This window comes from Pezoporus flaviventris, unplaced genomic scaffold, assembly GCF_033815535.1.
Source record: "Pezoporus flaviventris isolate CSIRO_AGI_PZ_B2104156 unplaced genomic scaffold, CSIRO_AGI_Pfla_v1 ptg000007l, whole genome shotgun sequence".
In the NCBI taxonomy this organism is placed as follows: domain Eukaryota; kingdom Metazoa; phylum Chordata; class Aves; order Psittaciformes; family Psittacidae; genus Pezoporus; species Pezoporus flaviventris.
Window position 1 is genome coordinate 50,550,261 of NW_026892555.1, and position 21,128 is coordinate 50,571,388.

Here is a 21,128-nt window from a genome sequence, read left to right on the forward strand (position 1 = left end):
GCCACATGTGAATGACTCGTGATGACCTGCACTGTGTGGCCTCCTGCTATAGGCAACTGAGGGAAAAAAAACCAACACAAAACACCACCACAACAACAAAATCCCACACTTCTTTCTCTTTAGGGTATTATTTATTGTTGCTACTCACCTTAATGAAAGAAAAGACAAAAACCACACCACAGTGTGTAATTCCACAGGGGTTCTAATGAAACCCAAACTAAACATGAACTATTATTGGTTTAGTGTTAAAAGTAGCAAGCTCATATAACAAAATCCAAGTAGCAAGTCACTGGAGGAAAAGTTATTAAAAAAAGAAAAGCTGCTTATGTTAATTAAACAAAGAAAATCTGCCTGGCAGACAAGAACAGCTTAGAAGCAAATGCATTTAAAGTATGTATCTATTTCTTGGTGTTCCCCAGATCACTCAAACACAGCCAGTATGTGTGCTCATCCATTCAGTCTTAAAGAAATTGTTGCTCATGTTGACTAAATCTGGGGAAGATACGTTGGTCTCTAAAAACAAAAGCCCATGTTTGTCCACCAGGTTTTGTGAGTAAAGCTCTGGAAGTAGAGGAAAGAGACTTCATCTGTGCTCCCTTTGAAAGGCAGGGTACAGCACAAATTAAAAATATATCAGACCTCAGAGAACCCCTTTGCTCTGGAAAACCCAAAATAGGGAAAAAGGTTCTGCCAGAGTTTATCATGAGGCACCAAAAGACGACAAGGAAACCCATCGATTAGAAAGCAGGCTCCATCAGCACTGCTGCTCACTCTTTACTGAGTATCAAATACAGAAGACATTACCAACAGCTTGGGTTTTCCCCCTCACCCCCAGAAACTAATTTAACAGTTGATCCCTGTTTTGCAGTAACCCATTGAGAGAAATTAGGTGATGCCAATACTCATGTTTTCCTTAATTTCATTTTTTCTGAGACCTGAGTGTATAAGCAAGCATGAACCCCACATCCTTTCAAGAATATATGCTACATCCTCTTATCTTTTCCCCTAATTTAGATTAAACTTCTTTAGAAAAGCCTTCAGTAATGACATATTACCCCATGTATTTGACATTAGTACACATTTAAAGAACAACTGCAACATATTTCATGGTAGTCATATTAAGAAAGTTGCACAGCTATTTTTATACACTTACCATTGTAGACATACTACAAACTGAGAGACTCAACAAGTCACCAAAAAAAGAAAAGATAACATCAAAACCAACATGAGTAGAGACTGTAAGATTCTTAGGTGCCTTGTTTGCTATTGAATATTCAAGGATTTCCAACTCTTAACTCTCTTAACTTTAATATTATTATTTCTCTGTTTTTACTTTTATGACATAAAATTAAGATAGCTGTTTCTAAGGCACAAGGTTTTTTTTTTTTTTTTTTTATTTTAGAGCAGGGATTTTCAATGTAACCACACAGAACCAAAAACTTTATGACCAGTGGCCTTTACTAATCTTTTACAACATCCTGCAGGTGAATTTCCATTATTTCCATTTAGGTATTGCTGCTTACAAAGAATAGCACATGTATCATAATAAAATTGTGATAATCAACCTGAATGAAGACTCAGCAAGCTCAGTGCAGGATAACTCCAGGCACCCAATTCTTCTTCATGTGATACATGTACTTTCACATGTTTGCGCATCATTCTACTTACCACTGATAAGTGCTAAAAGGTGGTGAATTTGTTTTAAACATACATAGATACCATTTTGATTGTATTCTACTTTTCAGAGGCGAATTATTGAGATGAATAGTGCATTGATTACTACAAACCTCATGAACACATTGTTTTATCATTGTATGTTTGTCATTGTTGTCACAAACACATAGATTGTCTAGTGAATCTGAAAATTGCTTCCCTTCTTTTGACAAGAGAAACCAGAGACATGTAAGATATTAAGAGCTGATATTTTTTATTTGTAATCAGATCTGTATCACATCTGTAGTAATTTCTCTCACCTCTGTTTTGTCCTGAAAATATAATCTGTCAGTGAAGATACCAAAAATACCTGCTTTCACCATGTAGTAAGAATACAACAAGTCAAAGGTAAAGTTTTCTTCTGTGCAACTCTCTCGTGTGCAGTACAGATCTCAGCTACGTATCCTGGATGCAAGTGGTGTGCAGAACACCTTTGTCAATAAGAAATACTAAATGCATGCCTTAATTTAGAAATATATACTATAGCTGGACACATTATTTGGCTCTTAGGGAAAACTACGCTATTTAAGCTACAGCATTTGTTTTTCCTTAGACTTCCTACCATTTTATCTTTCCAAGATATTAGATGTCTGACAACACTGAAAATGATGGGTATCATTTAATGGTTGAGCAATAGCGTGCCCAAAAGGGCAGGGATAGTGAAGTGGTATTGTAGAAGAGCATAGTGGGAGGAGAGTGGAATAGGTTCATATGAAGCAGTGGATCCAGCAAAAGCCTGGATTCACTGTGTTTTAAAATTCCTCTTTTTTTAACACTTACAAAAATAGGACACGCAAAAAATTTCCAGCCTACACACAGATTATTAAAATAACTACCAAGTACATATACATATATATATATAAAAAGAAACATATTTCAAATTTAGGGGGACAAAAGGCATTAACAAAAAGAAAATAACTCCCAAGAAATGAGGATGTTCCTGTTATATAGCTCTCCTTCCTACAGCACTGTAGGTGCATCCATGGCAAACATCGTTACGCACTATGAAGAGTTTCCAACAGGACTGCACTGCATCCACTAGGCTTGCCTGCTCATTTGCCTCAGAATTTAACCTTTACTCATGATCAGTTTTCTTAGGCTCTTAGAAAGCAAAGATGCAAAGAGTGCTTACAAAAGAGCTACCTCTCAGCCTAAGGCAAATTAACAAAAAGGCTAATGGTAAAAAACCATACCATTATGACAACCATTATGACAAACATGCACATGCCTCCCGACACAATTACTTCCACCTTTCAAAGTCTGCTTGGCTGGGAAGATTCACCCAGTGTCTATAGAAGTGAACCAACTGTGTACTTGCAATCTCAGTCAGTTTCCATTATCAGAGGATTCAGACAAACTTTAATCATGTTGAATTCTTCTTTGCACTTTTAAGCACAAGAAGATTGAGCCAAATCATCTTCTGTTATAGTCAATGCTGTTAAATTACAAATAAAAAAAAAAAAAAAAAAGAAAAAGGAACCAAGCAGTTTTCAAAGACTTAATATTACAGAATGTGGCTATTCATGACTAAGCCTCCAGCCATGAGAAAGAATCCTGAAATTGTTTAACACAAGCAGTAGGACACAGCAAGTTATAACCAATTACTTAAATCAGTTTCTTTGAGAATCATCTAACTGAGTAGAAAAGCAATTACAAAAGTTTGTCTCCTTTGCAGATCCTGTGTATCTGCTTCTCTGTATTTCTAGGTGTATAACTACAATAATTCAGTTGAAGCAGAGATACAAGCTATTCCAGAATTAAATATACTGTTACTTATTTCAGATGTTAATAGTGCAATCATCATTACAGTAAGGGAGCATAAAAGTTAAAGCTACATGTATTTAATTTCTATCTTCAGAAAAATCATGGATTTCTTCAGCAATATAGAGCAGTTAGAGGATAAGTTCTGTATTACCAGCTTAACACAGTGCTATTTAAAGTGAATCTATGTAACAACTGTAGATATCTGAAGTCACTTTATGCCCAGCAGGTGAGAAATATCTACCATGACAGAATTCAGACACAGTGTATTTCCATCCTTTAAGACAGTAATAAATCCAAACCCTATTTTTAAGCCACTCCAGTCTTAACTTTCTGTAAATCAAGCCCCATCAAAGTTCAAAACTGAAGGAAAAGTTGGCGAATTCCATATTAGCACATCAGTTTCTCTTCTCTTAGTATCAAGAAAATTGAAAGGAATAGTTGAGGCACAAGTGACTTTTATGCAGAAGTAAAAAGTATTTCAAATGAGTAGGCTAAAACTTCAGTACTTCTTTTAACTTCTTTAAAAAAAGACATAGACCATAGATCTATAATCACAGTCATAAATCACAGTCACCACAGTCTTACTGGATTGCTTTTCCCCCCATCCCAAGATGAAGAAAAAAATTGGTTCACGGAACTTACCAAATCTACTTTATACTGCCATTCGAGCATAGTTCATGTTTAATCAAAGCAAAGTACAAACTCGTGCTTCAAAGCAGCCTGAAAGCATTCTGCTATTTCTTCAGTGAAGACAGCTTCAGTGAACCCAGTAACTCCCCAGTTTGTGGGAGTCCATCCAGCTGAACTGACATAAACATTGCACGCAGAAATTACATGAAAGTGCACTGACAACAAGCTTTTCAGAATAAGTCCATATCATAAAAGCTTGTGCTTGGAACTACTTTTATAGCTATGGTTATTGTTTCTGTTAAGAGGCACTGCATAAATATAGATTTAGTCATCTAATGCACTTAATATTTCTCAGCTGAGGACTACTGCAGCTTTACCCTATGTCTAGGTGTGATTATACTTTGGTTTACTTTACGACAGTAACATTGCACTAGCAGTACAGCTGATACTAAAGAGAAGGCTGAAAATATGCAGACTGGAGGACTGAAAAAAACAATCTTCTCCTTTACTTCTTTTCATGCTTCTTGGTTAATTTTCCTCTTTCTAGCTGGAGGCTTGTACTGCTGTTTGTTCTCTTCTCCTTCTGCTGGCTCTCGTGGGAAACTTGCTGCACTGCTCGGAGGATAGCAGTTTGCACAATCTGCTTGCTGGCGTTCTGCAGCTTAACTTCATCTTGCTCTGTCCCTGGCTTCTCACCTGCCACAGCCAAATGAAAAAGAAAGGGAACTAAGCATTTGTGACTACTCTCTGAAAATCTGAAGGATAAAGAAAGAAAAAAAAAAACAACAAACCAAAACCACCACCAAACAAAAAAAAACACACACACACCCCTCCCCCCCCCCCCCCCCAAAAAAAAAACAAACACAACCCAAAACCACAAACCAAAACCAAAACCAAAACCAACCATGGAGTGCTTGGAAACAGTTCATTATGTAGGAAACCTGCAAACACAGAAGATGATGAAGTAGGGTAGATGAAGTAGGGCAGATAGTGCCTCCATATGCTCAGTGCTATAGGACTGAATGAAGGATGCTTTGAAACATAGAGCTCAGGTACCCATGCCTGCTTCCCAGCTCTGGGGACAGCTGTGGCTCCACTGCTGAAACAAGAACAGCTGCATTTTGCAGTAAGACAGGGCAGGGAGGTTTTGTCATCCAGCTGTGAATCATATCCTTTTTTGACTTGAGCTGTGCTTCTGGATGAGGAATTGGACTTCATTTTGCAATCCTGACATGAACTTTTTCACCACCATACAGAGAAAAATCTGTTTCATTAACATTTCTATTTACTTTTAGTTCAGACTAAAAGCACTCACCCATCAAATTTCAATTGACCTTGAGGTATAAAACTGTGTTAAGTGCCAGCTTGTTAATTCTTAGGTCCCTAAAAACATTTGCAAAAGCATTTAAAAAGGCTGAGATTGCTGTAGGTAAAGCAGGAACACACACACACATCCACGAAACTGCCTGTAGCAACCTGACAAATACATACTTCTTATGTGACACTTCCTTGTTTTGCCAGAGTAAAGACAAGGTCAAGGAAGGTGATTTTTCCTCCTCTGCTCTCGTTATCACGCGCAGTACTGTGCTCAGCTCTCGGCCCCCAACATAAGAAGGATATCGACCTTCTGACCCAAACCATTCTACGGTTCTGTGATTCCAGGATTGTTTGGGCCAATAAAACTATCAGCAAAATGATGAAAGCTTACTCTATGAGAAAGAAATTATTCATTATCTCTCCTGCTTCTTTGAAAGGGCTTCAAAAATATACTTATTTCTATCATGTTCATAATATACATGCTAAGGGTAAAATACAAGTGTGATTTAATGCTACTGAAATTGAATAATTTAAAAAAATGCAGCTGTACTGAGATGACAAAGTTTGCCCACAATTAAGAGGATAAACCCATGAAAACTTAGAAAACACATTTTAAGTTGGAAAAGCTGACCAAATGGAATCACTTGAATTCTTGGCACAGTCAGATTCCCTGATTCAGTTTGTTCCACCCCTCAGCACTTGAAACAGTGTTTTTTGGAAAAATTTCAATGTTGCTTAACAGGAAAGTACACATATTTCTTTATTACTCAAATATAAACTCACTTGGTATTACACAATGAATTAGTCTTCTTGCAGGGCTGAAAAAGACCAGCCAATTCAGCTGATATTCAGAAGATAATATATTAACAAAAGCATGGATAAAGAGGAAATTGTAAATACAAATGAGTATGCTGGAATGGACTATGAGATTATATGAAATGTGAAAAATTTTCCAACCCTTATAGCCATAAACCCCTCAAAACTTATTATTAAAAACATACTTTCATTAAGCACAGTGCTGTTTAAAATTAGTTTTCTTTCCTTAGGGATGCTTGGTTCTTGACAATCTACAAAATCTGAACTTTAAATATTTTTACATTAGGAAGGTCATCCACAGCAACGCCCAGTTGAAAAAATGGTAGTTTTAGTTTTCCAGTGAATTTCTACCCAAGTTTTCAGTCATTTATCATGGAGCATAGCCTGTCTGAAAGCATCACTCAGATAAGTGAGACCTACATTACGTGTGCCTAGCTTGAACTCATTAGATGACTCTTTTCTTTTTTTTACTGGGAAAACATATCAAGAACAAAACCCCCAAAATATCTGGGCTATTACTGCCCTGATGGTTTAGGTATGCACAGAAGGGAAATAAGGCAGCTCAAACAAACTTAAGAATTTTACACCTGTGTAACACATTTAGGCAGATAGTAACGCAGGTTACAACAGCTAATTGGCTTTGGACATGGAGAGAGTCAGAGATGTTGGCCTGGGGTGATGTGACCAATGAGACCATTGGCAGTTTATGCTGAGCATACAGATTAGAAAGCAACAGTGAAAAAAAATAGCCTTTTTTGAGGAAGATATCTGACATTGTATGGAGGTCTAAGCCTGCATTAGGACCATTATGTGTAAGAGCTAGACTGCCAGCCAGGATCCAGACATGTTGAGCAGTCAGACATGAATGTCCAGCTCCCCCAGGTGTGTGGTGTCCATCACAGCTGGCCCATCTGGACATGCCTGAACAAATGATTCGAGATTGGCTCTGCCTGAGCAGGAGTTGGACAAGATGACATCCAGAGGTCCCTTCTGTGTTCTAGCTGGTGAAGCTGTTATAAACTCCAACTTTTCCACTTCCTGAAGGAGTAAACATGTCTGGAAGACCATTCCCACTACTTCCTCTTCTTTCAATTATTCCTTTCAAGAACAGAAAATAGCTTTATGCTAAGTGCTGAGAAGGTCATTTATTTACTGATATGCTGGCACTGCTCTTGGCACAAGAGGAACTAAAGAAAACTGAGATGACTCATGTAAGGATCCCAAAGGGATCATGAGCTGGAACATATCTATCAAACTGCACCACCTTGCTGAAATACAGACTGCTGTGGATATAAACAAAGGCAGAAATCTGAGCGCCTGTAAAATTAATCAGATATTTTAAGAACTGCCTATTTTCCATTAGGTAAAACTGAGACATTGCTCTGTTGTCTAAGTATTTGGTGTTTAGCTAATCAGAATAAGAGTTACTAAGGTGATAAGATACAGCTAATTTTTACCTATGTTTTTTTGAGATTTGAAGAATAACTAGCTTTACTAAGATTTCCTTAAACAAAGTCATTTGAAGTAATTGCTGGGAAAAACTTGCAGGATACAGAAACAGCATTCTGTCTACTAGTTATCCTTGTCTAATGACTACTCTTTTTCTCTCAATGACAGAAAATCTTTTCTACTTATTCTCTATTTTTAAATGCTCACCTGACTTATACAGGAGCCCAGCACCCTAATTCTGCAAACAGAGAACTGAAAAATGCAGGTTAAGTGATACTAAACTCAAGTTAGCAATTTTACCTTAAGACATGACAAAGTCCCTTTAGCATGTTTTTAGTAACCTGTCTTTCATTTGGGGAGTTTTACGCCAACTAACATAGCAGATGAAGACTATTTTGTAAACTCCAGCCTGGTTGCACAATCTAAAGATTAGTTTGAGAGATTAAAAAAAAACAAAACAAAACCCTCAAAATTTTGGACTTACTGCAGGAATCAGTCACATATTTCACTTTTATCTAAAACTAGTGCCATGTATCAGTGAAATTCCTCTGGTTCACTTGAAGATGTTCCACATGAAGAAAAATTTGCTAGCAGTTTGGAAAATAAAAGTATTTAAAGTATATTCCAAATATTCATCTCAATTACTAGAACTAATATTAGTTTAAGTCCAAGAACATCTTGTGTAGGAGACTACATTCTCTGCACTACAGAATATGCATAGAAAAGTATACAAGGAAAATGCTAGCTACAGAGAAATAGCATTTAGCACAGCTTAAATCTTGAAAAACTTCACACTCTTTGCACATGGAGCTTTTAACACACCTTACTTTCTTCAAAGCATCCTGAGTCACTTCCTCTTCCTTTTCAGATTGCAATCAAAGTAGTCTCCTGCACTTCCTGTTGATATACCCTGTGCCTTTTCCCTTTCAGCTTGCTACAAGTTAAAATTAATGTTTCATAAACACTCTTGCTAAGTAACACTTAATAACAGGTAATTTGTATGAATCAGCAGTTAAGTTTTCTACCATATCTTTTCATCAGATATTTGGGAATACTATAATGAAGCTAAACTACCACAGGCATGATTTTGCTCTTGCAAAGATGCAAGTCCATCCCAGATCCACTGTTGGTGGCAATGAACTGTGAGGGGATGAGACACCTTTCAGTGAGTGCAGAATCAGTGATTTAGAAGGAAACAGGAGCAACATTCTGACATGGTAAGAGAGCAGGGGCTAAATGGTGAATGAGCTGTGGTAGGAAGGAATTTTGAACTCTTGGAAAACATGGACTAGAAATAATTTATCTCTTACTTTTTGAGAAAAGATAAGTCATTTGTGAGCTCACATGACCATGAATGTAAACCCTATCTCAGGAAACTTCTCTTGTTCCTCAGTTATTCCTTTTGCTTCTTCAACTGTATGACCTTACTGCTTTCCCAGGAGAAAAATAATGCCTTTCAAGTCACCTCTTTTCCAAGCATGTGACATTTACACAGCTCATCATGTCTTCCTGCAGGTTAGGTCTCATCCTGCCTTGAGGCACAACACAAACATTGCATTTGAAGAGAACAGCTCAGTTTATGACAACAGGTTCCGTGAATCCCAAGGGCCACGCCTCAGAGATCGGAAGTTTATGTTCTGTTTTACAGGAATAACAAATGCAGTTTAATTTCAGTAAATGAATGCCACCAAAGTCATTCTGGAAAAAATGAAGTTTTTGTTTGGGCAAAAAGCTTTGAGCTTAAGCATACATAAAGCTAACAATAAAAATCACATTCCTCTAAGCAAACTTCTGAGCAATTCAGAACTCATAATTACACAAAATGTATTCCCCTGTTAGCTACAATTCCATTTTATGCAAAATTTCTGAAGCTGAAAGAGCCATGAAGCAAATATTTTTTCTTCACTTTTACATGAAATTCAGCAGGTATATCCTTTAACTAGAAAATTTACTATTTGTTTTATTAATATATTGCTTTGGATTGTGATAGTTAACCATTATACTATTTTCTGCAGATTTGCAACATTAGAATTATTATTAATAAAAATTAATAATAGTCCAACAAAAATACTGCTGTCTGGTAAATCTATTTTAATTATACTGAAAATTACTGCTGTAATTTTTATAATCCAAATGTCAGTATTAATGAAATTTTAAAATTGAATGGAAGTATAAGTAAGCAAGACTGTGACGATAAGACTTCATCATCACAAGGTCCACTGCAGATGTATGGGAGCTATATTTATTGAAAAATAGATGCAGGATATTGCCTCAATTGTGTTTAGAAATCGTAGATCTTTCAAAAAAATTCAAAGAACCCGGCAAGTTCGCAATGACATCATGTACATGTATATGTTGTAGTAATTAACAGCAACATTCTTTGTATCAACATTGATATTCTACTACAAGAAACAAAGTTCCTCTCTTTTAACTTCCCATTCGCATTAGGCAGTGATGTATCCCTCCAGCTTGTCAACCACAGCATGGAAGTTCCAAGTGAGTGTCTTCTGGCAAATATTTTGTAACCTGTGAATTGAAATTGTTAAAAAAAAATAAAAAAAAAAAATAAAATCAATCTCCTTCTTTGATTTGCCTTATAGGTTGGTTACTCGGATTTTAGCACTAGAAGCCTAATTTGAAGAGATATAAAATATGAGGCTGCACAGCATCCATAATCAGGAAATGTTGATGAGTCATGTTAATTACACCCAGAATGAATGAACATGGCAGTCATCCAGGGCTGAAGGCTTTCCAACACATGTGCATAAACCCAACTTTATGCATGAGTGTTATTAAGCTATTCTCAGGATTAGAGACCCTATTTGTCTCCATGTCTTTAATGATGCCAGTTCAGAGACCTCATGAAAAGGTCCTACTCTGAAATTGTAAATTTAATCTTAGAAAATTAAATAAGAAATGTATTCTTAAGTTCATTAGAGTTGATTCTGTCCAGCACTATTTCTCAAGCTCTAAAATGGAGCCTTGTTAAGTCCTGACACATAGCTGTCAAGTACAGGATGGCAATACTCAGTTGCCTCCATCCTTAACTCCTGCCATGCAATCAGCATGGAAAAGGAACAGTATCGGGAAGTGGGCAAGCACAGACTACTTTGGTCTTCAAAACAAACAATAAGAATGAAATTGGAACAACCCTGCTCTGAACACTAACCCAGGAGGAACAGAAGGGCAAAGAAGCAGAGCAGAAATGCAGATAAATTGTCTCAAAGGATGAAATATCTCCAGAGTAGCATTGTATCATTTTTATCCAGACATTAGCTATATCTGAAGTGAAGTTTGGCTTGTTGTTTTGTTGTTTTTTTTCTCCCCAAGTTTTGCTCTTTCTGTAAGTCTCTTTGGTTTGTTTACTATAAATTTTTGAAGACTGCAGTGAGTTATTTCATGCTATTTGAAATATGCCAGCCAAAATGAAGCTTCCAAAGTTTTTTATATTAAAAACTTATTGGAATCTACAGATACATTCTCTACCTAGCTTTGGTAGGTGTTAGAAGACTTTTCGTACTCACCACTTTATAGTGTAAATGAAGAGCTATGTACAGGTTAATTAAATTTGCAGTATTTAAACCTGGGTTATTTGGTAAAAAGTTTAAAAAAAAAAAAAGAAAAAAGAAGATGTTATTGGAACCTGTCAAGAACCAGCAAATCCTGTTACATTTTAGATGTGTTTCAATGTATACCAGGTTATTCAGAGTCTAATTTCAGAAATTGCCTAGTTAGACCTCAGCTGAAACACAGCCCTTCCTTATCACTTGGGAAAAAAAAAAAACAAATGAAAACCAAACCCAAAACCCCAAACCAATCCCCCTTACTTCAAGACAAAATGTAATGTTAATCTGCGAGTATTTAACTTCAAGACAAAATGTAATGTTAATCTGCGAGTACTTAACAGAAGCAGTAACGGATGCGCATCCCCTCCGTGCTGACAAACTGGCTGGATTCACTGACCGAAGTAAGAAAACAGTGTCATTATATGAGATATGCATACTACAAAGTGAAGTAAATCTAAGTAATCCACAGGAGGTTATATTTGCCTTACAGTTAGAGAAATACCTGAATAGAATAGGGTTCAATTTACTTCTTCAGGCAGAAAATTTCAGACTCTCTTGAAGAAGGAAGACAGCATCTTCTGATAACATGACTGCAGGGTCAGATGACAGCAGCACAGAGATCACCTGTCTTGACTTTCCTGGCAAGGCATTCTAAAGGAACCCGGAGCTTTTTATGGTTATTCAGGTCAGCTTTTCATTTCTGCTAACATCAGTATAGATTCTGCTCCAGTTGCAATCCCTTAAGAAATATTAAATCTTGTTTTGTAGGAGCTTGCAAGCTATTATGGAATGAACACACACAAATGGGTAACCACTACTCAGATATTTCAGAAAGACTATACAGAAATAACCAATCCATTGCTTGCGAAGAATTTTTGTTTAACTTAATATTTATAAACTCAATACAATGGTTTCATAAAATCTGTAGTTGATGAGACTGAAGGTATAAGAATAAATCTGCCTTTCACTGCATTTTACAGTAAGTGCATTTAGTTTTTAATATCATGATAAAACTTATAAGCTTGGAATCATATTATTTATATCTATAACAAGTACAATGGAGCAATTCATCTAAGAATAATCATTTGGAAGGAAAAACTTTAGGAGCCAGTGTAAGTCATTCTTTTTGTATATTCAGTGTTTGATTTTCCTGCTCAATACATGGACCCCATACACAGTGCCAGTAAGGATGTTAATAATGACTGTGTTGCATATTACCACCATCCTTCAACTATGAAGAACTCCTTCAATATAGGCCACATAGCCACTGTGAAGACAGAATTCTTTTCACTGCTAAGCTCAATAGGATTCAACCCAGTGATACGGAAGTGAGAGGTGCCAGCCTCACTCGTTTAAGCCTTCAGATCTGTTAAAAATAATTCAAAAAAGTAAATTCTGTGCTAGTTTTTAACACTATGTTGATTCAGACTTTAAAGAAAGAATGCATCTAGGACTGTTGACTACTTTTTGAGCTTGCTAATTTCATACCATTTCTGAATACCTATGAAATAACTTTTTTCCGCCTCACTAATGAGATCTGCTGGTGGAGTTTCACAGCAAGGAAAAGATCACCGGGGAGAGGTCATCACAAGAAACAATTTTTCCTCAGCAAAACAGAACAAGAAATTCCCTCCTATACAATTTCTTCTTACCAGGTGGCAAACACTTTGAAGTATTCTTGCAAGCTGTTAGCTGCAAATGAGTACAGATAATTTTGGATGGAAACTGGCCTCCATACTTGCCACCAACCATCACAAATTCTGGACAAAAGCAACTATTGTATCAGACTGCATGAAGTCTGCAAAGTAGTCTCACCTATAGACTCCAAATTAGGTCCATCACATGGACTTCGTCAACACTAAGCTAGGAAAGAATCCCACATATATATACTCTTACATCTTATATTAGGGTGCTTTTTTGGTACCTCAGAATTAGAGCATTAGCAGAATGTAGCACAGCAGTAATGGGGACAAGCCATTTTTCTATTCATTATCAGGTCCCTGCATAGTGTCTCAATCTGTGCGTTGTGAACAGTTCTCCAGGGGTAACTCTAAAACCAAAAAAAGCAAAAGGCTATCAAGAATTTTTTTGTCTTTGCATCCTGCAGCACAAGAAGTTGCTGTTTTCCCAGCTTTTCCACTACAGAAGACCAGGACTATTCAGACAAGTAAGCACATCTGTTTCAGTGTGCAGCTGCTACGTCTTCAATTGCAGCTTAATGAGATTCCCAAAATGCTTGGTACAGGATGCACTTCTGATCTGCAGTATCATTACACAAGTCTGCTACGCTGCTCCTAGATTAAAAATGTTAAGAACAGCTGTGCTGCTAAAAAGCTGGTTGAAAAGCTATTTGTGTTGCTGTTGTAAGAAAAAGGTGCTGAGCAGTGAATATTCTGACTTCTCTAATGTCTATCTTTAAACTTTAAGTGTATTCACAAATCTTTTTACATAGAAACATTGATACAAAAATGAGTTCTACCTCCTCCTTCTTCTTTTGGGATTGCAGGGTCATGAGTAAAGCCTTCAAGTTCCTAGTTAGGGAGAAAATGTCAGAAGAATTCTTCAATTGACACTGAAAAATAACAAAACTCATCTGAAAGATGAAATTGCACAACTCAAAGTAGATAAAGCGTAAAGGATGGGAGTGTTCAGACACTGAAACAAACTGCCTTGATGTATTCAGATCAAAACCGATTCCTTGCAAAAAGATTTTATTTAGCCAAAAATAAAGATCCCTAGTCAATTAAGCACAACTTTGTATACTACTAACTGGGTGAAAACAATACAATGATGAAACTCTAATTTGTTTTAGTTTTTTTTTTATGGTCTTACATTATGGAGTAAAATTCTAAAAATATACTAAAATGATCACTGAAATTATACTCTAGCAAAAGTTGCTGGAAAAAACATTAGGTAGTTCAGATATCTTTAATAGGTTTCTAAGTTTGTTCTCAAGCTAGTTTTAAAAATGCAGGCCATCTGTGTGCTGTATCAGTACATACACATAAGGGCAAAGGTCCAAGACAGAAGTGTTTAAGTGACTCATGGAAAATAGCATCAGGAAACAAAAACAACCCTTCAAGCATGAAAAATTCCTATGTTTCCCATTTGTTCAGACAACTCAAAAATAAACAGTATTATTTTAAATTTTATTTTACCTTTCCACTGGAGGAAAGAAAGTTTTATGGGTGAAGATAAGCATGGAATATGCCCAAGGTCATTCTGGGGAGAAGTTAACTGAAAGCAATTTGCAAAGAAGCATTAAGATATTGTTTAACAACATTTAAAGTTATTGTTAAATCTGATTAATCCTGATAGTGGAAGTGATCACTCCTTTGTAAATTAATGACATGGTAATAAAAGAAAATTTGGTGCATCCTATAGTTTTTGCTAATGCTTTAGAACAAATAAATGTTTCGCTTATTCTTCCTTACCTTACAAGGACAGATATTTCTTCCGTGAATTTTTATAGTCATCAGTCTTTTATAAGCTAATTTGGAACTGGGGTTTTGGTGTGGGTTTTTTTTTTGGGGGTGGGGTGTTTTTTTTTTGGGGGGTGTTTGTTTTTGGTTTTGGTGGGGTTGCTTGTTGGTTTTTGTTTGTTTGTTTTGTTTGTTTTTTTTAAATTCTGCAATAGACTCTCTTTTGAATTTTTCTAAGAAAATCTGCCAATTCAACAATTACAGCTTCACTTTGCCTTTTGACCTGATCTATAACCTTGAAATTTCATGTTTCTCTACTACAGTGGCACACATACCTTCATCCTTACATCCAACAATCAGTAACACTTTTCTTGTCTACTTCTCAGCCTCCCTAAACCAGTTCAATCCAGGAAAAGGAAGCTAAACTTTGCAATGTATACCTTGTCCAGTTTTCTACTACATGGATCATCCTCCAGTGCAAGGGCAGCACATCATGTGGGAATGCTCCTGCTAAAATGAACTCCCGGACAACTCATAGAGTTTGAACTGCATTTCCTGTACACCAACCTGGCATTAGTCAATCAACCCAACAAAGTGCAATGAAGGCTCAGTCAAATTAAACCGAGTAAGGAAAAAATGTACTTTTTGCAGTTCCTTTCTCTGGAACAGACTCAAGGTTATTTAAATCTGGGTATGAATAAAAATCACATACAAATAATAATTTTTTGCATACCTGTAAATAGCAATATACTGCCTAGAATGAGCCAGAAAGTCCAGTTTTGAAGACAAAATACTGGTCTTTTTGCAACAATTTTGATGTATCTAGCTCAGTAATATCCAGGCTTGTTTGGGAGTTGGTTGGTTGTGTGTTTGTAGGGCTTTGGAGTGGGTACTGTTTTGTTGTTTGTTTGTGGGTTTTTTTTGTTGTCTTGTGTGTATGTGGGGGGGGTGTTATTGTTTCTTGGGGGTTTTTTTTGGTGTTGTTTGCTTGGGTTTTGTGGTTTTTTTTTGTTTTACATAGTAGCTGTAAGTTTTAGGCAAAAGAGTTGAAGTTTAACTTGAAAGTATCTATTCAGTCAATGGTCAGTTGGCTTTGCCTTTGAGAAAGTATATTAAACTCGATAAGCTTTTCCCATTTAAAAGTTTATAAACACAAGGTGTTAATTCAGTGCTCTGCAATAATGTATCTACTACCTTTGGGAAGAGAGCATCATCTTATTCATTTGCAAAATCTTATCTTCATAAACAAGCTCCATTACTTTTCTGGAAGACAGTTTCTTTTTGATTGTTATTGGTTTGTTTTCTTTTTTTCCCACCCCCATCCGGGAAGGATGTTTAGCATTCTGACCCAAACCATTTATAGTTAGACAAATTTTCTTCTTCCCCTCTCTGACCCTCCTGAAACATAAATGTACAGAAAATAAGGTTATTCATCACAGCAGAATAAAACCAAAAAGTTGATTCAAGACACTAAACTTAGTTTCTCAGTAAACATACTGCATTCTGATACCATACGGCCTTAAGTACTATGAAGATGCTATAATGATGTACAAAACGCCTGTGTTGTTTAATATCTGGTAAAGCAATAACGCCAGGGCAGGGCTAATTTACAGTGAAGAAAAGCAATTAAAAAAATGAAATCTACTCAGGCTTGCTCTGTCTGAATACAAGAGACTGTCAAGCCCCTCTGATTGTTTTATCATCTCTTTTATAAATTCCTACTTAGTTACCCGATGTATATTATGGCAACATTTGCAAGGAAACCATGGACTTTTCTTTGAGTAAAAGCAGACTAAAGAATGATGACTATACAAAACAGATTTTCACAACTTTTTTTTTTTTTTCTTTCTGGATTAGAGTTGTGAAAAGAACAATTCATGCAGTTATTAATGAGATTTGTGATTTGTTCATTGTCAGCCTTTGCCGAAAAATAAGCATGTTTTCATTATTTTAGGGGTAATCTCTTCCTGCAATATTCCAGTCCCATAGTGCTTTTGAAAAATTAATACAGTTGATGGTGACACTCTGCCAGATAGAAGGAATTCAGAAAGAGCCACTGATACTGAAAGGTGTAGGACAAAAAACCAGCTCCTGGTTCTATTAAGATAAACAACTTGGTCCCAGTTTCAGAACATGATGTACAAGGAAGTATCAAATTAGACAGCAACTGGGCTGTTAAAGAGACAAAATGAATTTCTGATTGTTGAAAAAGGATATTAATTTCTGACAGATTTCATCTGTGTCAAGTTAGCAAAGTCAGCTTCAAGATCATTTTTTTTTCCTTTAATGAAGGTATAAAGATTTCGGATCCTTATCCCTCTACAGATTGGATATAGAATTTCAAAGGAAGACAAAACTTCCATTAGCTTGGCAAAACAAAGGCATTAATAGTTACTCATTGTCAAGTTGCAGCTTTTAGGTTGCCTTTTTATTGACCCGCTATTTTTACTGACAATTATACATCTTTAGCAAAGTTAATTTCAAGTCATTTCGCTACAGAAGATATTATACATGAATTACATTTATATCCTGGAGCTACTGGGTCTCTCATAGCTTTCTGAACAACAAACTGCCTATTGCAAGCAGAATGTACCAAGCCAAATACAGATTCTCTTCAGCTTTCTTCTGTGGTGTAGCACATACATACTACACAGCAGAGATTCTACAACCTCCTAGAGTGAGGTCTCGCATTAGACATGAGCTCCTGCTGAAGTCAATTTTTTTTCACTAAAAGCTATACTGAAGAAACTTTCTCTTCTCTTCCATTCAAACACTTGAGGCAGTGGAGGGGAAGGAGGAATGGAAATTTGTAAAGTATTTCCACGAGTTTCAGAGATTGTCTCATTGGCAGGCACTGGGGGGGTACTCACTCTCCATGCAAGGCCATGCAGTGACTTTCTGACCTTTTTGTGCACAGTCCCCTGCACACTTGTACAGAAGGCTCCTGTCCCTGATGGGAACCACAGGGGTGACCCTATTAACCTCTGGCTCCACACATCCTAACCTTAAGTCACCTTCTTTGAAACCACCTGTCCCTGCTCTGTGGCAGCTGGCGTTCAGCCGTCACTCCCTCCCCACAGCCTCGGAGGAGCTCTCCGGCAAGGACGGGGCCTTCCCACGGGACTCCCCTGCCCGGGCACATGAAGCGGCTGCCCTTACCTGGAGCGAACACCATGGTGCCGCCGGGGCGCGGCGCGGCGCGGCTCTGGAGCTCGGACAGCACTCGGTCCGGCACGGCTCAGCACCTCGGACAGCGCACAGCTCGCAAGGATCAGCACCCCGGACAGCGCCCGGCGTGGCGCGGCGCGGGAGGCGGCTGCGGGCCGCGGTCCCTCCCTCCACACTGCGGCGGGGCGGGGAGGGGGCCGGGGCTCAGCGCGGCCCCGTGCCTCCACCGCCCGCACCGACACGGACACTCTCAGGCAATCATCGCTGCCACAACTCGTTGTCCCGCAGCGGCATCAGGGGAAGGGCAAAGAAGAGAAAGGTAATAGCTGTCTGGTCAGCAGGGAGACCAGCTAATTGCTCCTAATTAACTCGCAGCAATCCCCCACTCCCGCTGACTGACATTTCGGGGTGCGCTGCTTTCACCACACGCTAACAGCCCTGTTAGTAGGCTCCAGAGATACCGAACTTTGTCACAGTATTTTAGTTTTCAAAGGTTCAAATGCTGACGAATTTCTACTCCGATTTCACAGGCCCGTTAACCCAGCTGTACTGAGCAGAAGCACTTTGATTTAAGAGGGAGCATGAATGTTCCAGCATATGAAAGATGACATTCGGACAAAAGGTAAATAAATTTATGAATTATGAACAAAATAAAAAAGTGGAGGGCAAGCAGCAGGAGAAGACAAAACTTTTTTTTTTTCCACCAAATTTTATATTTCACATTTAATTTGCTTTTATTTGTAAAACCCATGCTCAGAATTCCTGTGGACCCTGAACTTCTATAACAGAAGCAGGAAGCACAACAGCCAGATGGGACAAAATTTAGATAAACTAACTGTCCCGTATAAGCCTAACCTGCAAGAGTTACTGTGAAAAATACTGATTAACAGTGCAAAGTAGAGAAAGTGGATTAAAAAAAATTAATTAATATTTGCATGTAAATTTTTGCAATGTGCAATACATTTTCCAATCACGTGTTCATAACCCACAGAGCCTATTTCATTCTTTTTATAGTCCAGGTTTTTGCACACAGAGAATTCTCCAACTAAATCTGGAATATAGTAAGTCTCCTAATAAGGCCTTTGTCTTAAAGTACACATACAGAAAAGCACTGACCTGCTTAAATAATTCTGCCCAGGTACTTCAGCAAGAACTCAAGAATGGCATCATCATCATAGTCAAACTAATCATCTTGTGACAGGTTTGTTTTGTGGTTTTTTTTGTGGTTTTTTTTTTTTTTAATACTAAATGATTTCTCCTTGGGAATGCAATTTCTAGTATCTGATTTCTGTATATTTCCCTTATTAGCAATTTCAGCTTCTTTGTTGCCATTTGTTTCCTTCTCCTCTCTTAGCTCAGAAATTAAATTTCACTTCTCTCAAAAGCAACTGAATAAACAAGCATTACACCTCTGGCTGCTCAGAAATGGTGCTCCCTCTAAAAATATGACTTCAAAAATCTTTATCCTAACTTTCTTCCCTCTATCATCATTCTCATTCACCTGAAGTTTGAGCATTAACACATACCTACAAAGTGAATTAGAACAATTTCTAGTACAAGTATCCCACATAAAATACAGAAGAGATTACAGTCAGCAATATTCAGCATTCTTAAGAGAAAGGTGAAGGAGACTGTATAACTTTAGAAAATCAGAACTGAAAAATAATTTGAAAGACTGTAGGAAAACCTGTAGAGGTATTTTTTATGACGTTACATGGCACCTACATACTTGATTAATGTGTTCAGTGGAGATCCAGCCTTCAAGCAACAAAGATGTCAATCCATTTTTCTCCCTCAAATAATATCTATGTGATATATTCCTATTATATACAAATGATATGTATGTTTCCAAAGGACTGGGTTTCAAGGGGGTGGAGCAGCTTGTAAAAAAATTTGCAAAACAGTAACTATGATTTAGTGATCCGAACGTCTGTAAGAAACCTGTAAAATTTTAGGTGGGCATCTGCAACATCTTTCTTTAACTGCTCCCTGTATGTAGTCTAATAAATTACTCTAAACAAGCACATTTCATTTCAAGGATTTTAGTTTTCTTGCTCAAATTAAAAGCTCCCAGCAATTAATGTTTTCAGACAGAGGAGAAAAATGTTATCAAAGAGCATCTTGGGCTTCTTTTTTTTTCATTTAATTAATATTTGAATTCCAGATTTGGTCACAAGTTCAAATGCACAGAAATCACTGAAATAATTGCACAGGGAAGAATTCTGTAATGAACTGTCACCTCAGAAAATGTGCAATTAATGAAGTACAACCACCTAAACAAACAGTGCGCTAATTATAATACTCATACAACTTCAGATCAGTGAAAAACAACATCAGTTATGCCCTGTTATTAAAAACAAAAACAAACAAAAAACAAACATTAAGAATGAAGCACAGTGGTAAAAATGAGGTTATATCATTAAAATACAGTACCTGGCCTTGTTCATTTAAACATGTACCAGCAACTTGTATGAAACAGAAAATATAAAACCACTCACAAAAGCACCTGTATATATTTTTACAAGTAATTCTACACTTCCCACCTTTTGTATTGCTTAATTTCTTACTGTTTGAGTGAGGAATTACTAGTTCCTGTAAAAATCAGGAGACTTGCTAGTGTGTATCTTCAAAGATATTTTTTAATGTCTTGACTTACTCTGAGGATACTTTTTTTAGGAATTTTAACATTTTAACAGTTAACTAACATTTTTAGATGGTTAAAAAAATCAAGTTAACTGATGTCACTTTAAATCATCTGTTGCTACTTGTAATTCTATGGTTTTATATCCGACATAATCCCTTTATTCCAAAGGGGCTGAAAACAGTTATTTGGTCACATATATTCAGAAGCTTAGTAAACGTGTTTTAAGGAAAAAGCCATTTTTACCTGATAATGTTCCATGTTTCATTAACAAGAATATACAGCTAAAATTTTACAGGTAATATTTTACACTCTTCCGGAAGAATCATTTGGAAGTAATCACCTAAGTATAAATGAAAATATTTTGTAACAAATTAAAGATATGAAGAGAAAATTGGGGAGATTTCACATTTCATAAAAAGTTTTCTCCTCAACTCTGAGAATGAATTAGCTCTGAGCCGTTTTTTTTAAATTTCCTCACACACCTCAACATTAATAATCAAACCTAGCTCTTTATGAGGGAAGATTAATATTATCAGTAAACTGCTTGAACTACTTGATGTCTTTTGCTAAACTGGGTACTGTCATAATGATCTTCAAAAAGCAGTTACAGTCACTGGCTATCTTACAGTTAAGTTTAAC

The 21,128-nt window shown here is 36.9% G+C and overlaps 1 protein-coding gene across 3 annotated transcripts; it reads right to left on the reverse strand.

Moving 5' to 3' along the window:
• Positions 1-3,024: 3,024 nt before the first annotated feature.
• AKAIN1 (A-kinase anchor inhibitor 1) lies at positions 3,025-20,873 on the reverse strand. 3 transcript variants are annotated; one of them, XM_061448723.1, is made up of 2 exons: positions 20,733-20,873; positions 3,025-4,803 (listed from the first exon to the last, which is right to left on the reverse strand). In XM_061448723.1, exons 1-2 carry the CDS (start codon positions 20,752-20,754, stop codon positions 4,613-4,615), a joined length of 213 nt encoding a protein of 70 aa, XP_061304707.1. In that variant the 5' UTR covers positions 20,755-20,873; the 3' UTR covers positions 3,025-4,612. The 3 variants fall into 3 exon arrangements, with proteins under 3 accessions (XP_061304707.1, XP_061304708.1, XP_061304706.1); XM_061448724.1 differs by lacking the exon at positions 20,733-20,873 and adding an exon at positions 17,837-17,997; XM_061448722.1 differs by lacking the exon at positions 20,733-20,873 and adding an exon at positions 17,198-17,543.
• Positions 20,874-21,128: the final 255 nt, after the last annotated feature.